Below are 19,313 nucleotides of genomic sequence, written 5' to 3' on the forward strand. Positions count from 1 at the left end.
AAGCTCTAAACTCTTCACTAGCTACTTTCTTATGTAATAACTTTATCCATTTGATTCTTAACATAAACACTGTGGCTATCTTTCAAAAGAAAAATGAAAACAACCAGACGATGTGTATAGAAGGAGAAGCACATGTTTCTTGGCATTCCTTGGGAATAAACACATTTCACCCTCCAGTTCCTCTGCAATGACAACACGATGATAAAAACATCTGGCACTCGCTCACTGTCGCCATTAAGAAGCCCCAGACTCGGGGAATAATGGCTTGTTGATTCGAGACCCTTGCCTTGTTTCCAGCTGATCTCCTTCCCGAAATACTGAAGAGCGGTGCACAGCAGATCTTTAGCTTTAAAGCAGATGACATCCTGGGCACTTCCCAGAATGCAAAGAAGCATCTCTCTACAGTGGAGCAGAGGAAGAAAAAAAGATCGTAACGAAAACAAAGAACTAAGACGAGTTCCAACTCTCCTACTCGAGAAAATGGGATTGAGGCTTTTATTGCAGGTTTACAACAATTTTGGATCTAATTTATGAGTGCCTGTGCCAAAGTGCAACCCACAGCACTTTAGAAGAATGAGAAAATCTTGATCCATAACATACCATGTGAAAAAGTGACTGTGGGTTCAGAGAATGCTTTTTGTTCTTCGTTTTAGTTGACCAAAATCACTACGAGTGAGTGATTGAAAGTAAAAGAGCAGAAAGTCACTTCTTACACCATCCATCCTCATTGTATGCAATAACAATAAGGCCTATCAAAAATACAGCATGAATTAATCTTTTGACATGAGAGTATTTAACAGCACAGACAGAAAAGTTACTTGATTTACAGTATAATATGAATAGGAATTATTTTCCAATTACTATATTTCATACAGTATATTTCATCCAATTACTATATTTCATACAGTACCACTAAGAAACTCGCAAAGGGAACACGCTCAGCTTTTAAACTTACCCACCAGGTCCTGTTAACTCTTTATATTCATCCTGGAATGCACAGACTTATACAGTACCTCGGGGACAATTGTTGACTATCTTTGTTAAGCACAATGACCAGAGCTTCATTTGAAGACAATTGGTTTAAGCACATGGGTGGCACAATGTTAACAATAAATATTGTCTCACAGCACTGGGGCCCTGGGTTCAGTTCCAAGGATGCTATCTACATGGAGACTGAATGTTCTCCCCATGAACTTGTGGGGTTCCACATCGATAACGTCTTCTCCTTCCTGCCACCCCCGTTGGTCAGCTACCTAGAAACCTGAGGAGTGACCAAGACTCCCCAAGACTCACCTGCTCAGACAGTAGCGATTGAACCCAGATTCAGTCAGTAAGACTGAAGCAGACAGCGGCTACTAGCATTTTCATATACAGATCTCACTTGGAGAAGCGGTCCTGTCTGTATCCTTGCTGTGCCCATGCAGGCCTCTGCTCCAGCTTCAGGAAGATAACCTTACAGCCTGAGCCCTCTGAGCCAGGAAGGCCTGCACTACACCCTTCAGACTCCATCGCATCCAGCTCACTCTTCAACAACACAAGGACCCCACTGACTGGGGGACAGGACTTCTGCACATAAAAAGTCACACACACAAAAAAGATTTAACATTAAAAAGCAATTAAACCATTAAATATATCTTGCTTAGTGAACTACTATTTTTTAAAGCTGCCTTAATTGACATGACTTTTAAATTGCATTATATTTGTAAATGACGCTACTCCGAGCATCCATCCAAATGAACTATCCATAACTAAATATTTCATTATGTAGCAGAATTTCAGGAGCTGCAGGTAGACAATTTGTAGGACTTTAAGTTTATAAATGGATACTGGGTACTAATGTGATCCACCTTTCTCACCACAAGTTACACCATCTGCCCATCAGGACATTGTACTAGATTTTCACACTTCCTGTAAAACCACCCTGAACCTTGCCTCCATTCAAATGATCAAAAATCAAGCACTGTATACTCCAGAATTTGACAGACATATTACAATCATCAGAGATCAGCAAATGAGCTATTAACATACATTTTATTAGCCAGCACCAAGGTTCAGTTTTTCCTTTACTGTAATGTAAATAAAGCAAATTTATCCCAAATACTACACCAATATTCTTACATTTTAAAAAACAAGTTGAAAACTGTAAATAGCATAACAGTATTTGTCTCTTTATGAAACACTACAGCGTGTATACCAAACTGTATACTGTGGATGCATTACTGCAGAATTCTCGACAGAGCAGATTAGCCTCTGAAAAACACAACTAAACCACCAAATAAAATACAGCAAGGATAATAAGAGGCATCAAACAGCTATCCAAACAGCCGAAGAAGTCCACTTTTCCCTTTCTTAATTAAAATTCTTGTATCATAAGTTAATTTTCCTTAGTGGTCGAAACAAAAAAATAAGCAGGGACACTGCCTATGATATGAAGATCCACTCAGTCCAACTCCTCTTCCAGAAAACGTTGCTCTGAACACTGACAGTTCAGACAGGGTTATCGCTGATCTTAGCCAGCAGCATAAAGATTAAAGGCCTCATATCTTATTCTGTCTGAAACGGGCTTGCAGAGAAAGCCATGGAGAGTTGCTCGCTGCTTTGATTTTTCTTAAGACTTCATACATTTCCTGGTACATCCAATAGTCGATGCATGTGTTCATGGTTTATCTCCTAAGACTCTCTCATCTATTACCAGCTCAGCACTGCTAGACAGTCCTGCTCCCTGGTTTTGAGTTGCTTACCCAAAGTGAACATTGCAGATTGCTGTATATTTTATTATTTTTCCCCCATTTCCCACAAACAGCTTTGCACGGATTACCTATCGGTGCTACTGAGAGCACTGAGGACAGTGGAGCAGAAAGGCAATAAATGTTTCAGATTAAACACGCAGAGCATCATGAATTTAAATGGAAGCTACTTCACAAATGCACAGGTTTCAGGTGGAAGAAACTGTGCAAGCAACATGATCACACACGAAAGCACTGTCAGTCTTGGCTGAGTTTAGTGCAGCCTCTAACCATAAATAAGTACATTTGCATTGGAATGGACTTTCAATGTTGCTTGGCAATGCTGTTAGGTCCCTGTTAAGATGCTGTTGGTTCAGAATATCTTATGATAGACAAACTGGAAAAAAAAACTGGAAGATGCCAAATTTTGTCCATCTAAAACAAATACCTTCAAGATTCAAGACCAGATACTTCAAACTGATTAAGAGGTTTTTGCACAGATTAATCAGGGGCCCAACTGCAACTAAATTTCACGAACAACTGCACCCCCACCAGAAATAAAAAAAATGGTATTATTCACTGAGTGGTGCTTCTATAGCTCTGGTTTTGCTTACTGGGTTGATACCTGTTCAGCGTTGAGCTGGGCAGTGCCGTCCTGGTAGACCATGGTCAGAACGATCACCGACGCCTGTGCGGTTTCCCTCAGGACGAGGGCCCTCTCCTCCTGGCTCAGTCTGCTGGCATCGCACACACCAGCTTCAGAGGTCACAGCTACAGGGGACTTAAGACCTGCAGAAGCTGTGCCGACCTTTTCCTTCCCAGTTTCAGGCTTCTCTGAACTGCCCCGATCTAGAGATGGCTCCCACTTGCCCGGCTTCTTAGCGTTGTCGGACAGGGTCGTACGCTTCCTCTTCAGCGAAATCCCTGAACTGACTGGTTTGCCACATGGAAGTGGGATCTCGGTACTCTGTGATCTCTCAAACTGGTTTTCCATTTTATGGCCCTCCAGAGACACGGGAGCAGAGCTCTTCCGTTCCACTGCTAAGCGTCTAGATTCCAGATCAGGCTGCTGTAAAGAATGTCTTTGATCACCAGAAGGAGAGAAGGTATCTTCAGTCCCCAGACTCGCCCTGTACCGCATCCTGTCTGGTTTCAAATCACTTATCTGCAGTGTGAAGAGATGGACATTTATTTTTAATCACGCACTCAATTCTACTCTTCATTCATTTCTATTTTACTTTAGGTGCAAGTTTGACATGATTCAATTTCTTTTTGATGGGAAAACGTTTTTACAGAGTCTTTTTCGCAAATCCCAGAAAGTGTGTACAATTCACTTCAAATTTCTCTTCAGCAATTTTATGAAGTCTTTACACCTTGCAAAGAAATAACAGCATCAACAGAATTTATCCGTACTGACAGATTTGTCTTTATGTCAGCCTACACTTCCTACCTTGCGCTAGAATATTTTGAGGTGAAAGTGTTAGATTCAATAGTTTAAACACCGCCCCCACACTCTCATAGCACCTAATTATTGAAGGGTGACATCTCTACATGTTCTTTGCTGTATCATCACCTACAGTGTGGTGAAAAAGTACACCCCTTAAAATGCTATGGTTGAACATAATTGTCCTTAACCCAGTCCTAACGATAGATAAAACAAACTTCATGAAACAAAAAATCCTATGCTGTCACTACTTATAATAAAATCTTTGATATCTTTGTGTAAAAAAGTACTTGGATTCTTAGTTCTATCCTCTCAAGTGTAATTTAACGTGATTTCAGATTACTAGAGGTCTGACATTTTCAAGGAGAAAACATTTCTTAATCCTTTAAACATTTAAAGGAAGATAAGGGCATGAGGAAATTTAAAGGAAACAAAAGAAGTATAAAAAAAGCTATCTGTACAACATTGAAAAAGCTACTGCTAAAACAAATTGAATGAGTTCGCCCAAGGCACTGAAAAGGATAAATTGGTTTTGAGTTTCCTCAAAACAGTCATTCCAACCCAATCAAAGAGAACTTGATTTATATACCTTATTGCTCATTTTATTTACGATTTTCAATTTGAGCTAACAAATTCAAGGGAAATCTCTCTCCTACTCCTAAAATGTTTTCTAGTAATAAACAGTAATAAAATAAACTCCACCATCTAATACAAATTCATACCTAGAAGAGACAATGCTCCATTAGTCACAGAGCTCATGCCCTTATCTGCAGCAATGCAGGAAAAAGTTAAACTCCTAAAGCAGACTCCTCTTGCAGTAATGCAGACCAAATCTAAAACAGAAAAATATCAGGAAAGAGGCAGTAATGTCTGGTAGAGAAACTTACATTAGTCATTATTATGATGCTTGGAACAAATAACTAATCGACTGAAAGGTGCTGTGGTCTACAGCTAATTAGCACATCCTATTGCAGTTTATCATAGAAGGTGTCAGTAAAAAAAGCCACACTGGCAAATTGATGCTGCTGTATGAATGCTAAATGGTATACTGTAGATATCAACTCTCCTATGGGTGTCAAAAAACTGATGACTTGATTTCATGCTGCAAAACTATTTTAGTCCAATAGACTAATTTTAGTCCACCACATAAATAATGCTGAACAAATCCCCTTATTCAATCCTGTATTACTAGTGTTTGCCAAAAGTCACAGAGCAAAAAGACAGTCATGAACAATTAACTATATCTATAACGCTATGTAATTGGTTTCCTCAAAGACTGTAGATTTGATTAATCAGATTCACGCACTGCTGGAGTCTGGAAAGATTTGCAGTGAAGACTGTGGTCAACATTTGTCATACACTCTCCAAGAGCTGAATTCTTTGAGAAAATCGTCCTTCAAAATTCAGACCTGCAATAAGCACTGCATTCTGACGTAACATTCAGATTGCAGCTTTTGTTTCACATGGCATGACTGTAGAATCGACAATCAGCAGACCAGGAGTGAAAGTACTCAGGTTTGTCCCTCCAGGACATCACATCACATGATCTTGTAACTTCATCCTGAGGGGAGACCTGCTCTATAACCTGTACACACACACAAAGTGCAGTCTCAGAACAACACATGATTTTTTTAAAATCCACCACCCTTCTGCTGTACGTGTTCTCTTCTGTTGAGAAATTACTGAAACGTAAAACGTTAGCTGATGAGAAAGAAATCTTAGGGTATGGAAATTCTTAGCCTCTAGAAACAAATCTAGGAAATGTAATATTCAATTCAACACTTCTGCTACAACTGTACCTCTACAAAACATTCAGCATATAACAATCATCTAGTGGGCCAGACAAACAGCATGCAGTTTTTATGCTGTATAAAGCTGGTGTGCTTCATTTCCGACAGATTGAAAAGTTGCCTAAATTAGCTGGGGCAGTGTGGTCAGTCTCCAAGCTTTATGTTTTTTTCGTTAGGGCGGATCGGTGGCTCTGTGGCTCAGGATCTGCGCCTGCGGCTGGAAGGTTGCCGGTTCAAATCCTGCAGCTGGCAGAGGAATCCTACTCCGTTGGGCCCCTGAGCAAGACCCTTCACCCCAACTGCTCCAGGGGCGCCGTACAATGGCTGACCCTGCACTCTCCCTGTCTGTGTGTCTGTGTCTCCATGGAGAAAAGCTGGGGTATGTGAAAAGACGAATTCCTAATGCAAGAAATTGTATAGGGCTAATAAAGTGATGTTATGTTATGTATAGTACCATCCATGCAACAGGAGCCTTTGCCTATCTATACCAGGAGATAGTGGCATCAGTAATGGGACTGGCATGCAGCTTACGCCAGCTGGGTGAACAACAATATGGTAGTAAGATAAATCGTGAAGGCCTGTGGGAGCTCTAACAGTGATGATACAAGATATATAATTGCCAGGGGCTTAAATAATGGGGTTATACCAGTTGAATGGAAAATCACTAATGCACCACCCCTCCATAACAAGGATGACAAAACCAATCCATGGACACTACAGAATGAAGCACTAACTGTCCTACACGATGAGAGAGACGTCTCGGGAAGAACCATCACTGTTGGCTGTTCTGAAAGGACCTTGAACCACACGGCTCACCATGTCCACTGACATGGCGTTCTACATGCACATGGCTGGCCTCTTCAGTCTCCGACACATCACAGCCAACAGCCATCACACCAGCCAACACGGTGAACCAGACCTTTCTCAATCAGCCCCACCAATCTCCAAGCTGCAGAATGCATCCTCTACTGCAGGCCGAGGAATTTAGTAGATAAGCTACAAAGTATTCCAATTCAACAGAAAAACTTGCTATCCTGGAGACGGATTCCATCCCCGAGAGCTCTTCTGTGTACATTTTCTTGGCCTGTCTTATTCTTGCACAGCACTTCAGCTGTTCTGGAATGTTTATTCTCTGTTTACAACAGCAAACCCAGCGGCACTGCAGGCTTGCGCATGTGGAACAGCCTGTGAAATTAGCCCCCTCTGTGAATATGCTGTATCGTGCACAAATTAGCAGCACAGCGAGACGGCACGCGCTGAAGCTCTCGGAAACAATATACTGTACAGAGCATCTCCCATGTGACCGCAGTCACTTGGGAGCCTGCATTCTCAGGGGTATAATGATAAATTTGTGTTTAGAAAAAGCAGAATTAAAACACAAACTGCATTTAGAAAGAATAAGGAACCCTTTAAATGAGAAAATACACATTCAAATATATATGCTTTACACAAACTCATTATATACTGTAAATATATACATAATATGTGCGCATTACATTACATACAATTGATTTAGACAAAATAGAGAAAGTTTAGTTGCCCTTTATTAATGAGTATGCACACAGAACATGGTTAAGTATTTCATAAACTGCACATCTCCCAGGTAACGTGCAAAATTCGACCCTGGCTTCTTGTCTTTTAAAATGGTTTTGAGATGAAGTCATTGCAATACCTGGGATGCATTAGTACCGCTGGGCTCCACAGATTCCAGGGAATCTGTCTGACAGCACCCACTTCCCCAGTTGCTCTCCTGTTCAAACCTCTTCATGCGGAGCACGTCTGCCTGGAGCGGCCGGACAGCTTCGGCTCCTGAAGATGAATGAATCTGATGAGCTGCAAAACGGCATGACCTTAAAAACACGCACAAGTCCCGCTTGCAAAAGCGGAAGCTGCCTGCCCCACTTTGAGCCCCGAGCTGAATGGTTCAGTCTTTGCTAGACTGACATTTTAAATCTACCCCCTCACACACAAAAAAAGGACTTCAACTAAGCACGACTGTAGGAGGTTCTGACACCAGGAGACCGGTTTATGAAGACCCAGGTGTTGTTTTTTCAAATTCATATTGCTGTATAGAAGACAATGATATACTGTACAAGATCATAAAAATAAGTAAAGATTTGAGCACATACAGTGGGATCCTGGAGTCTCTCATTTTATATCTACTACTTCTAACACACCACAATAAAGTTGACATTCACAGGCACACTCCATTAAATGCCATCTGCGCTTACCCAGTCTTGAATTTCGTCAGTGTTTTACCAGTGAACCAAGTACGCCAGATTTAGGTATAAATAATGACAGGCAGTGGTTCTAATACACATGACAAGAGCACTCCACCCAAATTTACCCTGTATTCTCTGAACCCGTTTCCATTACAAGGACTTGCATCATCTTAAATGCTCACCTGCAATTTGAAAATATAAAAAAATATAAATAAATCCGTGTCGATTAATCCCTAGAATCTTAATGCAAAACAGATGACCATTTCATTCCGAGTACCACCTCTATAGCTATACAAGTCACAGAAGATTGATATGCCCACAATTATGTGACTCAGTCACTATTTCTATGAACGGGGGATACATTAATAATTTTCCAGTCCATAGATATTATTCCTGACCTGAGAAACTGCTTGAATTTTTTGATGACCTACAAATAACACCCTGTTTCCTTAAGTACAATTGGAAAAATAGCTTCAGGCCCTAGAGATTTATCTTAAGCCTCCAATACCTTCAGCAATTCTGCCTCTGCTACACAAACTATAATTCATAATACTTTTTCTTTCCAGAAGCCAGCTCTCCTAACAAGCAATAGCCTTATAGCCCAGTATACTCATTTTGTAACTTTAGGCCAAAATGTCCACACGGCATGCTGAAAAGACAGCCCGTTTCAAGCAGTTTGGAGATTTTGACAGTTGTCAACATCTCCATAGAAAGCTCTTTAAAAGTGCTTTACTCATCATGAAGGCTTCACAGGAGAAAAGAGGGATCATGGCATTCTGATTACTACAAGTGTTGTATGCCAGAAACCACTTACTGCACATTAATACAGCGGAGAAGTATAGCATGCAGCAGTATTTTTATTTTTAATAGCAAATGCATTCAGATCACGCACACTTCATGCCCAGGAGTCCTGAATAAGACTAATTTAGTGATGCTGTTAAGCAGAACAGTAGCAGACAGTCCTCGTGACGGGTGCAGCAGACAGTCAGGCAGGGGAAAAGGAGTCATTCTGGTGGTGGCGCTTGTGCACAAACAAGGCGAGGGGCAGCTTGGTGTTCCGCAGCTTGCGGCGATGCCCATCATCAGTCAGCCTTCAGGGCTCTTGTTCCAACAGCACAATGGCAAAGAATTTTGCCAAAAATGCCAAACAATTCCCCCATGGGCTCCTGACTTCCCAAGAGAGGAAGTCATACCAGCTCATGACACCTCACAAACCTACTACACATTAAAAAAAAGGTTCGTAACCACCTTTTTCAGCACATCGGTACGTCATGAATTACATTTTTCCCCCATTTACAACTTAACTCCACTAACCAGCCTCAACTATTTTTATTATTTCTGAACAGCCTCCTGGACGGAAAGAAGATGTGATCTAGAGGTAGGGAGGGGCCATTCTGCCCTCATGATAAAGCACTCGCAAGCTCTTCATGTGTTCAGCTCCTCTTCATCGTGTGGCTGCACAGGACACTGACATTGTACAACAGGTGAAGAAAACGCAACCAGTATTGATTAAATGTACATCTGTATGCTTTAAATTGCATGCAACAGAGCCCTGCAAAAGAGTGTCACTGATGATAATGCACGCCTGCCGTCACTTGCTATTAGTACAATGACCAACAGGCTACACTTGCTGCAGTCAGAGGTCGCACTCGGCACGACTACAGAGCAGCTTTAAGAATAATCGCACTTTGTTACTGTTGAACTCATACCACAGGAGTCCCGTCACATTGTTAATGATGGCACAACATGTGCCAACAGTGCAATTTCAGCCTTCTGTTGAAGTCACAAATAGAGGGCTCCTTGGCCTCTCTCTGCACACTTCAACAGGCTCTCTCTGGGACACCCTTCTTCCATTCATCAGTTAAAGAGCTCTTACCAACTGCAAGCAGCTGAGATGGTGAGCTCGTGCAGTGCTTGTAAGTAGGATTGGGTAATGTTTCTTTATTAGCCCTATACAATTTCTTCCATTAGGAATTCATCTTTTCACATACCCCAGCTTGCTCTCCATGAGACACAGACAGGGAGAGAAGCTGGGGGTCAGAGTGCAGGGTCGGCCATTATACGGCGCCCCTGGAGCAGTTGGGGGTTAAGGGTCTTGCTCAGGGGCCAAACGGAGTAGGATTCTTCTGCCGGCCGCAGGATTTGAACCGGCAACCTTCCAGTCACAGGCGCAGATCCTGAGCCACACAGCCACCGCTCCGCCGCGGGTACCGCCTCCGGAAAACGTACCGCTGTACACGTGCATGTACCGTATTACATACCGCGGTATGTAAAAGAACTAGAAATAACACTGAACAGTGTAACAGAACAATTTAACAACATTAAGATTTTTGTCAATCATTAAACGGTCAAATCTTTTTTCCACAAACTTCAACTAATCCTCAATGCTTTCTTAAAACATTGCTGTTCTACATTGACTTAAACAGTTTAAGACAATCTTACTTCCAAAAAAGGAAAAAAATCAAAGCATGTCTAATGGTAACGGAATTAAAGACATGATCAAGACTAGACTTCCTTCCCGACTAGAGTTACAGTAGAATCAGAAAAACTAGAAAAAAACAGCACAAACATGTTCAATGGGTCATTGGGAATGCACGTATCGATGAGTCAAGGTCGTTCTGGACCAATCAGATGCGATCATTTCCGCAATTTCTGAAACACGTCATATTTCTACACTTACTAGCCAATGATATGAGGGAAATACCTTTAGTATGACCCTTTTTACTCAGCCTTATACAGTAAACGAAATTTTTATCGCAGTCGTTTTTTCTTTGAGTCGAATTAGATTTTATGAATGTAAACAGTAGAATGTCTTAGTTCAAATCGGGAAAAAATAGCACAGCTGACGGAAATTACAGGAAATTACCGAGCGTACCGGTACGGTCTAAAACGTACCGCGTGACTAAAGAACCGCGCACCTCTACTTTTAAGCACTGTTGTGTGCAAAAGTCCTTTTTTCCTTATTGATGCATTCTTTATAATTACATTTCTCTTGCTAAGACAACTGTGTAACAATCATACAACAGGATGCTTCTCAATTCAGCAATGCACTGAAACATGGGCCAGGGCACGCACAGACAGGATTTGGGTGATCTCCTTAGAATAAGGTATCAAATTGTCTGGATTGCAAGATCGTCACACACAGCCTCTCTCAAAACGATCTGGCGCACTGGGACTCTAATTACACCGCTACATAATGTCAAATTGCAGAAGTGGTTGTTTTTATGAAGTTGAAATGATCAAGAATCCATATCAGAATTTTTTTATTCTACTTTAGCATCCCCGTGTGGCTGTTTTCAGTAAAGCAGCATTCATGAACAGCATGTTTAAATGTATACATCTCAGTAAAATGCAACATGTGCAGGAATGTTTTTGCTCTACCGATTTGTGTTTTTTTGAAGCAATGATGGTCATGTCTAATGGGGCACAGCAGCCTGTACTGGGAACAAACTTTCAGAGTTTGGATATGCAATAAAGATGGCAAGTAAAAAAACTGTTTATTACAAAAATGCTATGTTTAGATCAATGTTGGCTACAAACATCTAGTTATAGTAAGAATTACATGATGGCAGAAAACTTAAATATTGTGCGACACAAAACGGATTGAGATTAAAACAGATGAGAAACATGGTACAATGAAAGGCGTGAGGAATCACGGGTGATATTTCTGTGATCTCACTAAAACGCATTAATCCGATCCCTTGTTGTTGGTAAGTGGGGAAATTGTTTTCAAGGTTTTAAAATAGCCAGGACAAACCATCATAGGAAATTCTTTACAGATTTGCAGAACTGTCACTACAGAGCCCTTTACTTTACGTTTAACTCATCATTGCTTGGAAAATTAAAGTTCTGATATTGTTATACTAACACGCCTTGCTGTCTGTCAATGTCACCACATCAACCACAAAAGGCTTGAGAGGAAATTAACAAAATGACACAGGATATAAAGTGACGATTACCCGTTTGCCAACAGCTCATCACCGAGAAGCCATGCTGATGTTGCTAAAGGCGTGATATTCGCAGTGCCCACTTCAGATCTCTCTATTTGCTACTGCTGACTGAGGCGGTTACAGAAATAACCCGCTTCTGAAAACATCAGCCTCAGATGCCACGATGATCTGGTTAGATAAAATCACACCCAGACACAGAAATTGGCTATCGTGGTAATGAAGCCTCCTGTAAATACAACACTTGGGTTTTGTACCTCTGAGTCATGGAGAAGCAGACAACATTCAGTGCAGTGCAAACTGAGAATAAACCTGCTGTCTCAGCATATGGTAGATGTGCAAGCTATAAGAACGGTCTCCTTGCACTACGCTGTCAATACAATCATGTCGTCGAAGGTCTGATTCTATGCTTTAGGTCCCTTTTTGACCATGGACGCAGAGCATTCGCACTGCATCGCGTGCAGCAGATAAAGTACGCAAAGAGAACATGAATCGTGATGAGCATTGAGCCATCACGTCCAAGCAAGGCATAATCTCAAGATCGTTCAGGTGGGTAGCTGCGTCAGCATGCGTAGGCTGCAAAGGAACAAGTAAGAGGTTTATTCCACGCTGAAAGGAGAAAAAAGAAAATAACGTTTTGGCTGTGGAGCTTTTTTCGGGTGTGAGAAAGACAGGGTAGACAGCAAAGACCTTCACTCTCCCAGCATTTGTTCTTTGCTGTCTACCCTGTCTTTCTCACACCCGAAGAAGGCTCCACAGCCGAATTCTGTTTGTGTCTCCTTTCAGCATGGAATAACCCTCTTACTTCTTCCTTCACAATCTCCCCAATCTGTTTCAGATCTCCACTTAGCTGATGTACTGGGACAGACCACAGGATTCAGTCTCACTTCTGGAAGGACCTTCTCAAGCAGTGCCACAGCCCTTCCAGGAAGTATTTTTATTCACTTAAACGGATTAACAGAGGAAAACAAACTGGGGAAAAATCACAGGAATTTGGCTTAAGCAGTCATTTCATTTACAGTACACTGGGCTGTTTTGTACAGTACACTGCCTTGGAACCCTCCCCCCCTTGCCATGAAGTTTCATTTAAAGGAATGAACCGTGAAGGGCACACTTTCTAAAAGCAAATAGTTTTAAAACTTGAGCACTCATGCTGAACACTTTTATGGGCGAACAGTTAAATGGCCTCACAAACTGCAAAGAAAACTGAAAACAAATGTGGATATACAGTATTTTATTTCAAGTGCTTTCTGTATGTAATATAAGCATATAACCTGTTTTATTTTCTTTATATTATTTGGGTTGGCTTAGACGTTCAATAGAGATATGTTCATTTAATTTAAAACATGCAGAAGAGAGCCTTCCCTTAGGCACAAAACCACAAAGCATTATGGAGTTCAGGTGGGGAGCTGCATCAGCATGCGTAGGCTGCAAAGGAACAAGTAAGAGGTTTATTCCATGCTGAAAAAAAGAAGAAAGAAAACAAGTTTCGGCCGTGGAGCCTTCTTCAGCCGTGACACCTGAAGAAGGCTTCACGGCCGAAACGTTGCGTTTTCTTTCTTCTTTTTTTCAGCATGGAATAAACCTATTACTTGTTCTACAAAGCATTATGTTCATTTAGTTGTGATCTCATGTACAACAGTCTGAAGGAATTTCCCTTCCCTTTCAGTCCCACAACTTCCTGTTGCTCTGTGACTAAAATAATGCATGATGTTCACCAGCAGTGTAACACTGCTCTATATCAGGTCATATGAAGTACGAGGGGCTGAGTGGAAAGCACATGACTCAGGGAGACTTGGAGCCTGTGATCAGAGACTAGATCACAGACTCAGCCGCAGGCCGTAACTCACTCTGGTTTCAAACAGTAAATTGATAGACAAGTGTGCTGCACCAGCACCCAGGAGGAGAGGTGGTCAGCTCGGCAAAGTTATGGCTTATCCCCAGCTCGGATTGGCTGCGCAAGTCTTACTTGGTCCCACAAAGATCACAGCACGTTCTCTCCTAAGCTCTGGGAACATGGCAAGGTCACAACAGCTTTCTGAACAAGGCGAAACCCTTGACAAACAGAACAGTGCAAAAAGCCATTTGAAGATTAACATCATAACATAAATACACTAGACAAGAAGAAAATACGAACAGCTTGTTCTTAGCAAGAACAATGTCAACACAACAATGTCAGTGAACTGAACAGTTTGCTATGCTTAAAATGAACATATCGGTTTTGTGGAGCATGCAGTACCAGTCATTTGCTCCTTATTTTAAGCTGCTGTCTTGTGTGGGACACACACTAGTAGACTTGCAAGCTGCCCCAAGACTTACCAGACACTGGAACAGGAGGCTTTTTATCCCTTCAGTGAACACAGGCTTCTTTACTTTTTATACTCCCATTTTTAAAGTTAAGAGGAGATCTCCAATACAACTGTGGCAGAAAATCTGAGCTTTAGGCTCGCAGAGAGTATGGTTGCAACAATGTTATCAGGGGACTGCCTTGCAAACCTGGCCTTCTTTGCTGCTGTGCTACTGAGGGACAAAGGGAAATGAACACTTTAAAGAAAAGGAACAAGTAATAGGTTTATTTGTTACAAGTAATAGGTTTATACTTTTTCCTTTGCAGCCTACGCATGCTGACGCAGCTACCCACCTGAACTTTAAAGAACGTGCATTTTGAAACTCCAAGTACAATGCACAACAGTATTTCTCAGCTTAAGGAAACCAAGCAAAAAAGGATACATTGTCCAAACTGATCAATTGCAATACATAACTGTACTTTTTTCCCCACATGAAGTCAGATGCGCACAGATCAGAGTAAAAAAAATAAACTTTTATTGTTACACTCGATAATAGACAAGTTATCAAAATGATTGTTTCAGGAGAAAAGACTGCATAAACACTCACACGGGGGGAGAGAGCTAATAAAAAGAGCTTCTGCAATTTCCGTCACGGGATCAATAAAGTATCTATCTATCTAGTAGCCTATTGGAGGAGCATGGCTCATCGTGCATTTTATGTCCCTTTTACTACATGAGTTTTTCATCATTTTCTGTTGTCCTAACATGGAGCATTTTTCCCTTCTAATTCACAACGCCGCCAGAAACAACTTCTAAAAAGACTTCAAAGCAGAGCTGGGGGGGAAATCGGCACACAGCACCTTTCTGACTCTGCGGCTGTGCATTAACCAGGACACCGGCTTAAATGACAAATTAAAAATGAAAGAGTCGACATAATGGCATCAGACCACCCTCATTTTTGGTGTGGAGGGCATGAAGCACAGACCATTGTAACAGAAAGCAATCCCGTGATTAAACGCAGACTCTTGGTCGACAGCTGTGCAGCGCGGCAGGTCTTGAGAGAGGCAGGGAAGCGGTGTGCTCCAGACCGCCGCTCGGCTCCCCAGCTGAGTGCCACTCCGACAGTCAGAATGAGCCCTTTCAGCTCCACGACTCCCTCCAGACAGCACGTACAGTACTCACCCCTGCTCTCAGCATGCCTGGCGCCCAGCTGTGCTGTCTGAGCACGGCCCGGCAGTCCAGTCTGTGCCCTGTTTTCCTGGGCCCTCTCCTTGTAGCAGGCAGCTGGCTTTCCCTGATTAACCCCGCTCGGAAAATGGGCAGCCAACAATGACTCCTTTCCCCTACAGGAAAGTGAGGATGCTTGAAATTTCTGAGAATTCACTGACGATTCTTTAATGTCAATAGGTTTTATGTTGTTCTTACAAAGTTATCTTAAGTTGTCTAAAAAAAAAATCAATAAACCTCAATAACCTCAGATTATGCGACTCATTCATTTTCTAACCGCTTCATCCCATTCTAAATAACTGCTTTATACAGAACTTCTCAAGGCCAAATATCTCGCAAAAAACAAACCTCAGCTTTAGTACAGTGATGTACAAAAGAAAGCCATAAAAAATACCCATCATTCTATTTTGTCTCTGCTTTACAAAATACAGGGCTGTAGGAGTGGAAGCAACAGGTGTACGTACAGTACACTAACAGACACACTCACACCAGGGCCAGTTATCCCAGAAGCCAATAAACCTACCAACGTGTCTTTGGACTGCGGGAGGAAACCCACGAGAACACGAGGAGAACATATGAACTCCACACAGACAGCACTGCAGGAAGTGAACCCAGGGCCCCAGTGCTGGGAGGCAGCAATGCCAACAGCCGCGTCACCGTGACGACAGCCATAAAACACGCTTAAAACACGGTTTCAACACGGCGCACGTCTGAAACCAGGGAGGTATAACCAGCTGGCTTCACTAATGCATGCCCTGCATTAAGAAGTATTTACACCGTCGAATGTAAGCGATAAGAGTTTCATATTCCGTTCTAAATTTCACAGTGGAGCTCGGGCTAAAACTGGTGAAACCATGCCAGCTTTGGATCTCGCTAAAATACTGTACGAACACCACTATCCTAAACACTTTGCCCTCCTATAACACCTCTAGGAGCTTCAGGGAAGAGAGAGCCCATCGATTGTGGTCTTTAACAACCTATATCTTATTGTGTTAAATATATCAGATAGAGTGAAATCCGTATTAACCCTGATGATCAAGCTCTGCTGCAGACAGCCCACTACTTGCCTGCTCCCGTCGAGTCCGTAGGCCCTAGTGTAGAGCCGGCAAGAAATGCTTTTGTTAATGTTGTTCCTGGTGTGCCAGGATCCTCAAAGGCAGCCAGTAAAAATACATCTACATGGGCTAGGCCACAAACGGGAAGGGTTTGGCACCCTGTGCCAGAAACGCTCACTAGTTGAGCAGAACGTTCTTTTTCCCTTTTATGCATTCGATATGAACAAATAAGCTGACAATGAATTTAGCTTAAAAAAAAGGAGCAGAGATTCAGGGGGGAATCTAGCTGCATGTGGTGCTATTCCTCTTACAAATCAAAGCACATCTGATTCAATTTCAACTGCACAAACTGTTAGGCAATGGAGCATGAAGCAAGAGTGCTGTGCAAGATGATGCCACACACATTTCAGGACGAGAGAGGTAATAGCCTCGTTCTGCGTGCCTGGCATATCGCTGCTCCTGGGCGCGGGGTCGAAAGCCAAGAGGACATGAGGAACAGCCCAGAGAACCCAATCTGTGAGCAGCAGCTTGCTAGCAGTCTTTTTTGGCATGGCTCAATTTCCACCATACTTTCTACTGAAGTCACTTACCCTAACACTGATGGAGCTTATGGCTTCGGCACTTAACAGTGAAAACTTCCCCCTTCACCTTATCAGTTGATCTTTGAGCTGAAGTAAACCCCCCCCCATGTGCTGAAGATAATAAAGCAGTTGCATCAAGCTACGTGTTTAATTTTTAAGTTTTCTTCTGCTACTTGCATGTGAAACACAGCACTTGTCCGAGTTAAACATTACATGGCAGTTGTTCCCCCACTACTGAGATCTATTTAAAAGTGTATAACTAGCGATGTACGCAGGTGATAATATAGAAGATCAGCAGGGTCTCTCTCATGCAAATCAGAAAGAGAAGAATAATCTGGTTCTTCACAACTATCCCAACTGGGGAACTTGCATCTCCACTGGAGTCCATTTTCTATCAATTAACTGGTGTGTCTAATGTCTCTTCCAGTTGGTTCTACAGCCAAGTTCCTTTCAAAAGCTCATTTTAAAACAATAAGAGCCTATCTTAGGATTTTTATTTTGTCCTTATAAGGTCAAATGGGATCTGTACAGTAATTTCTAACACTGTACCAAATTTGTACTTTTTTGTACTTTCAGAAAACTACTCATTCGGGTGCATTTCCAAAATGTTGTCATCTAAGACGTAGCCATTCACAAGTATTAATCATAAACTGAGCATCTATTAAGAGTTGATTAGTCAGAAATGATGGCATGAAGTAGGCTATTTTTTTGCCACATTTACTGTTTTGTTTTTCCAATCTGTTAAATAAAGCAAATAAATAGTAACTGTGCCTTAAAATTTGCAGAAAGATATCAAGTTCACGTTTGTTTGCTGTAGAGGTTGCGTTAACGTCTTTTCACTTAGAAAATCAACAAAACATGTAATTTGCCAGGGGTGCCCCCCAAAAAACTTTTGCATACAACTGTATCACTTCCTGAATGATGTCTCACCTGATTGCTCCGCCCCAGCAACCCGACACAGGGACTGTCTGCTCCCAGAATCCACTCCTGCTCTCTCTTCTCAGAGATCCTTGACTTCTCTCGCTGCCTCTCTCCGCTACTTAAAGCAATCATTACAAAATCAAAAATATCTCGCCCCGTTCACAGACTTCAGGAACTTTAATAGTCCCAAGAAGTTCACTGAATAAGAAGCAATACGAATTGCAGTTCTATAACCACTTATGACCAAATGGTCTCTCTTTCCAGGGCTGCAGAGACTACAGCCGTATTTTCCAACCCTCTCAATCACACTAGAAATTGCATAATCCTCAGTTGTTGGTTGACTTTTCTTTAAATCAGTAAATCCCAACAGAGGTCCTGCGTCTGCTGGATTTTATACCAACTGGTAGCTGAGCTGGTCAGCACAGATGCAAAATGATGCCTTTAAGTGACAGATTTGCATGTTCAGACTTTTGTTGACCTGTTCATCTTTCAATCCTTGCTTTTAAAACCTCAACTTCAAGTATATTTTTCCAACCACCATTAGAAAACTTTATGCTATCTCTCCTCAATTCATGATGAGCTTGCTCCCTTATTTCTAAGCGCACAGCCCATACTAGTTGATCAGTTCACAATGAAGAGACAGGTGGGAATGACAATGTATCAGACACTCCCACGGTGAATCCTGGTCAATTTAAGAGCTGAAAGCAATTTTAAAATCTTGACTTAGACAAACTGAAATTAGCTTGTATTAAAGAACTCAGCTGGAACAACCAGAATATGGGTTGGAAAACTAATGGTATTTAGTAAGAAGGAAACTGTTTCTTACAAGAAACTATTTCAATTAAATACATTTTAATACTAGCCTGCAGAAAGGAATCAAATGAGAAAGCAGTAGAGGTTTACATGTAACCAGATATAATGGGAAGAGAAAGCTGATTGTCCAACCTATATAGGAAGACAGCTAACGAATGATAAGAGCATAAATAAGTGGTCCCTCAATTCCAAACTGAGGTGGCCTAATATTTTGTACCCTGATGATACAGCATATAAATGCCCTTTATAAAATATCAACAGAATTCAACCACACACTTTCTCTCTCAACTGGGTTCTTA

General features: G+C 41.7%; 1 protein-coding gene across 1 annotated transcript in view; it reads right to left on the reverse strand.

Moving 5' to 3' along the window:
* poln (polymerase (DNA directed) nu) overlaps nucleotides 1-19,313 on the reverse strand; it is a 146,946-nt gene that overhangs the window by 125,589 nt on the left and 2,044 nt on the right. Inside the window, exons 2-7 of the mRNA XM_069194065.1 lie at nucleotides 18,211-18,319; nucleotides 15,600-15,760; nucleotides 7,633-7,769; nucleotides 3,352-3,891; nucleotides 1,382-1,566; nucleotides 287-399 (exon numbers count right to left, since the gene is read on the reverse strand). Of these exons, the coding sequence (XP_069050166.1) occupies nucleotides 287-399; nucleotides 1,382-1,566; nucleotides 3,352-3,891; nucleotides 7,633-7,769; nucleotides 15,600-15,760; nucleotides 18,211-18,319 (1,245 nt within the window). The remainder of the gene's footprint in view (nucleotides 1-286; nucleotides 400-1,381; nucleotides 1,567-3,351; nucleotides 3,892-7,632; nucleotides 7,770-15,599; nucleotides 15,761-18,210; nucleotides 18,320-19,313) is intronic.

Source organism: Lepisosteus oculatus, chromosome 1 (genome assembly GCF_040954835.1).
Source record: "Lepisosteus oculatus isolate fLepOcu1 chromosome 1, fLepOcu1.hap2, whole genome shotgun sequence".
Classification (NCBI taxonomy): domain Eukaryota; kingdom Metazoa; phylum Chordata; class Actinopteri; order Semionotiformes; family Lepisosteidae; genus Lepisosteus; species Lepisosteus oculatus.